Source organism: Empidonax traillii, unplaced genomic scaffold, assembly GCF_003031625.1.
Source record: "Empidonax traillii isolate 1590-97213 ecotype Southwest subspecies unplaced genomic scaffold, ASM303162v1 scaffold3575:size12277, whole genome shotgun sequence".
Classification (NCBI taxonomy): domain Eukaryota; kingdom Metazoa; phylum Chordata; class Aves; order Passeriformes; family Tyrannidae; genus Empidonax; species Empidonax traillii.
In genome coordinates, this window is record NW_020958768.1 from 5,953 (window position 1) to 9,806 (window position 3,854).

The 3,854-nt window shown below is 56.5% G+C and overlaps 1 protein-coding gene across 1 annotated transcript in view; it reads right to left on the reverse strand.

The window, feature by feature from the left end:
- The window catches only part of LOC114072604, a gene marked incomplete at its 5' end in the record, with an annotated part of 10,606 nt that overhangs the window by 4,582 nt on the left and 2,170 nt on the right, over positions 1 to 3,854 (reverse strand). Inside the window, 3 exons of the mRNA XM_027910481.1 lie at positions 129 to 219; positions 1,469 to 1,581; positions 3,309 to 3,497. Of these exons, the coding sequence (XP_027766282.1) occupies positions 129 to 219; positions 1,469 to 1,581; positions 3,309 to 3,497 (393 nt within the window). The remainder of the gene's footprint in view (positions 1 to 128; positions 220 to 1,468; positions 1,582 to 3,308; positions 3,498 to 3,854) is intronic.

Genomic DNA, 3,854 nt, shown 5'->3' on the forward strand with positions numbered 1-3,854 from the left:
TGGACTGGGCTGGGCTGGGGAAGGACAGGACAGGACTCACCCTCGGATGGGCTGGGGTGGGCTGGATTGGGATGGGATGGGATGGAATGGACTGGGCTGGACTGGGATGGGATGGGAAGGGACAGGACAGGACTCACCCTCGGGGGGCTCGGCCATGGGGGGGGTCAGGCAGTACATGTGGTAGCCGCGGTCACAATCGTCACAGAACAGCAGCTGATCCTGCGGGAATTCCGGGGGAGCAGATCCGGGAGCGGCCCCGGAACCGCCAGGAGATCCCCATCCCAAACAGACCCCAAAGATTCCACCCCCAAAAAAAACCTCCCCCCCCAGGGCCCTACAGGTGATCCCAAAGGGAAGGTTTTTCCCCCCAAAATCCACGTTCGGGCATTCCCAGATCATTCCTGGCCATTCCCAGACCATTCCCAGGCCATTCCTGGCCATTCCCAGACCATTCCCAGACCATTCCTGGCCATTCCCAGACCACTCCTGGCCATTCCTGACCATTCCCAGATCATTCCTGGCCATTCCCAGACCATTCCCAGACCATTCCCAGACCATTCCTGGCCATTCCCAGACCATTCCCAGACCATTCCTGGCCATTCCCAGACCATTCCTGGCCATTCCCAGGTCAGTTTTGGGCTCTCCCAGGGCACTGGTTTTGGGGGGATCTTGGGGTGATTTTTGGGGTGTTCCTGGTGGGTTTTTGGGGCCGTTCCTGGTGGGTTTTTGGGGTGTTCCCAGTGGATCCCAAGGTGTTCCTGGTGGATCCCAGGCCATTCCCAGTGGATCCCGGGCCATTCCTGGTGGATCCTGGTGGATCCCAGGCCATTCCAGGTGGATCCTGGGCCATTCCCAGTGGATCCCAGCAGATCCTGGGCCGTTCCAGGCGGATCCCGGCGGATCCTGGGCCATTCCCAGTGGATCCTGGGCCATTCCTGGTGGATCCCAGTGGATCCTGGGCCATTCCCAGAGAATTCCAGACCATTCCAGGTGTATCCCGGCGGATCCCAGGCCATTCCAGGTGTATCCCGGTGGATCCTGGGCCATTTCCAGTGGATCCCAGCGGATCCTGGGCCATTCCCAGTGGATCCTGGGCCATCCCAGGTGGATCCCAGTGGATCCCGGGCCATTCCTGGTGGATCCAAGTGGATCCCAGGTCATTCCAGGTGGATCCCGGCAGATCCTGGGTCATTCCCAGTGGATCCCAGGCCATTCCAGGTGTATCCTGGCGGATCCCGGGCCATTCCCAGAGGATCCCGGGCCGTTCCAGGTGGATCTCGGTGGATCCCGGGCCATTCCAGGTGGATCCCATGTCATTCCCAGTGGATCCCAGGCCATTCCAGGTGGATCCCAGAGAATCCCGGGCCATTCCAGGTGTATCCCGGGCCGTTCCCGGTGTATCCCGGCGGCTGCGGGGCCGTTCCCTCGGGAATGGGGCCGTTCCCTCGGGCACGGGGCGCTCACTCACGTCGTTCTCGGAGGTGCCGCAGATGTTGCAGCACTTGCACTCGATGCACTGCCAGCGGTACGTCTTGACGGCCGCCATCATCACCGGCGTGAACTGCAGGCACGACGGGTGGCCTGGGACACGGGAAAAACATGGGAACGTCATGGGAACGTCATGGGATTGTCATGGGAACACCATGGGACACCACAGGAACCCAGTGCCCCCCCCAGAGGGACATCTTGACGGCCGTCATCAGCACCGGCGTGAACTGCAGGCACGACGGGTGGCCTGGGACACGGGAGAAACATGGGAACGTCATGGGATTGCCATGGGATTGTCATGGGAATGTCATGGGATTGCCATGGGATTGTCACGGGATTGTCACGGGATTGTCATGGGATGGTCATGGGATTGTCACGGGATTGTCATGGGATTGTCATGGGATTGTCATGGGAACACCACGGGAACATCACAGGAATCCAGTGGCTGCCATCAGCACCGGCAGGCACAAGGGGTGGCCTGGGACACGGGAGAAACATGGAAACGTCATGGGATTGTCATGGGAATGTCATGGGAACATCATGGAATTGTCATGGGATTGTCGTGGGAACATCATGGGATTGTCATGGGATTGTCGTGGGATTGTCGTGGGATTGTCATGGAATCACCCCAGAACCACGGGATTGTCATGGGATCATTCCAGAACCATGGGATTGCCACGGAATTGTCATGGAATTATCACGGAATTGTCATGGGATGGTCATGGAACCATCCCAGAACCACGGGATTGCCATGGAATTGTCATGGAATTATCACAGAATTGTCATGGAATCGTCCCAGAACCACCAAACTGTCACGGAATTGTCCCAGAACCATGGAATGGTCATGGAATTGTCATGGGACCATCCCAGAACCATGGAATTGTCATGGAACCGTCCCAGAACCATGGAATTGTCACAGAATTGTCATGGAATTGTCATGGGACCATCCCAGAACCATGGAATTATCATGGAATTATCATGGAATTGTCATGGAATTGTCATGGAACCATCCCAGAACCACAGAATTGTGATGGAATCGCCCCAGAACCGTGGGATTGTCATGGGATCATTCTGGAACCATGGAATTGCCACGGAATTGTCATGGAATTATCACGGAATTGTCATGGAATCGTCCCAGAACCACAGAATTGTCATGGAATTGTCATGGAATTATCACAGAATTGTCACAGAATTGTCATGGAATCACCCCAGAACCACAGAATTGTCATGGAATTGTCCCAGAACCATGGAATTGTCATGGAATTGTCATGGGACCATCCCAGAACCATGGAATTGTCACGGAATTGTCATGGAATCATCCCAGAACCATGGAATTGTCATGGAATTGTCACGGAATTGTCACAGAATTGTCATGGAATCGCCCCAGAACCGCGGGATTGTCATGGAATTGTCCCAGAACCACAGAATTGTCATGGAATTGTCCCAGAACCGCGGGATTGTCATGGAATTGTCCCAGAACCACAGAATTGTCATGGAATTGTCCCAGAACCGCGGGATGGCCATGGAATTGTCCCAGAACCACAGAATTGTCATGGAATTGTCCCAGAACTGCGGGATTGTGATGGAATTGTCCCAGAACCACAGAATTGTGATGGAATCACCCCAGAACCGCGGGATGGTCATGGAATCACCCCAGAACCACAGAATTGTCATGGAATTGTTCCAGAACCGCGGGATGGCCACGGAATCACCCCAGAACCGCGGGATGGCCACGGAATCACCCCAGAACCGCGGGATGGCCACGGAATCACCCCAGAGCCGCGGGATCTCGCCGGGGCCCCGGCGGGGGCAGCGCCCACCTGACCTCCCGCAGTCGGAGCAGGACACGAGCTCCTCGGGCTGCCCCGTCTTCTTGTTGATCTTGGAGTCCCCCAGGCAGAAGTCGCAGTAATTGTTGGGAAGGGCCAGCCCGTCCGGGCCCTTCTTGGCTGGAAAAACAGGGACGGGAACCCTCGGGATCAGCGGGAAAATCCCCCCCAGTCCCCCCCCTGGAAGCAAATCCCAGCTGGGGAGCCTCGGGAGGGAAAGGGGGGAGGGAAAGTCATGGAGGTCTCGGAATTTTGGGGGAGTCGAGGAAGTTACGGAGGTTTGGGAAGCCGGGGGGATCAGGGGGGATCAGGGGGGGAGTTTTTGGAAGGAGGTTCTGGAGGTTTTGGAGGGAAGTTGGGGGAGTTTGGGAAGTTGTGGAGGTTTGGGAAGCGCTGTGGGAGCTGTGGGAGTTTGGGAAGTCGTGGAATTCCTGGGAGTTGTGGGAGTTTGGGAAGTCGTGGGAGTTTTGGGAAGTTGTAGGAGATTGGAAAGTGTTGTGGAAGTTCAGGAAGTCATGGAATTTTGGGGGGAGCTGT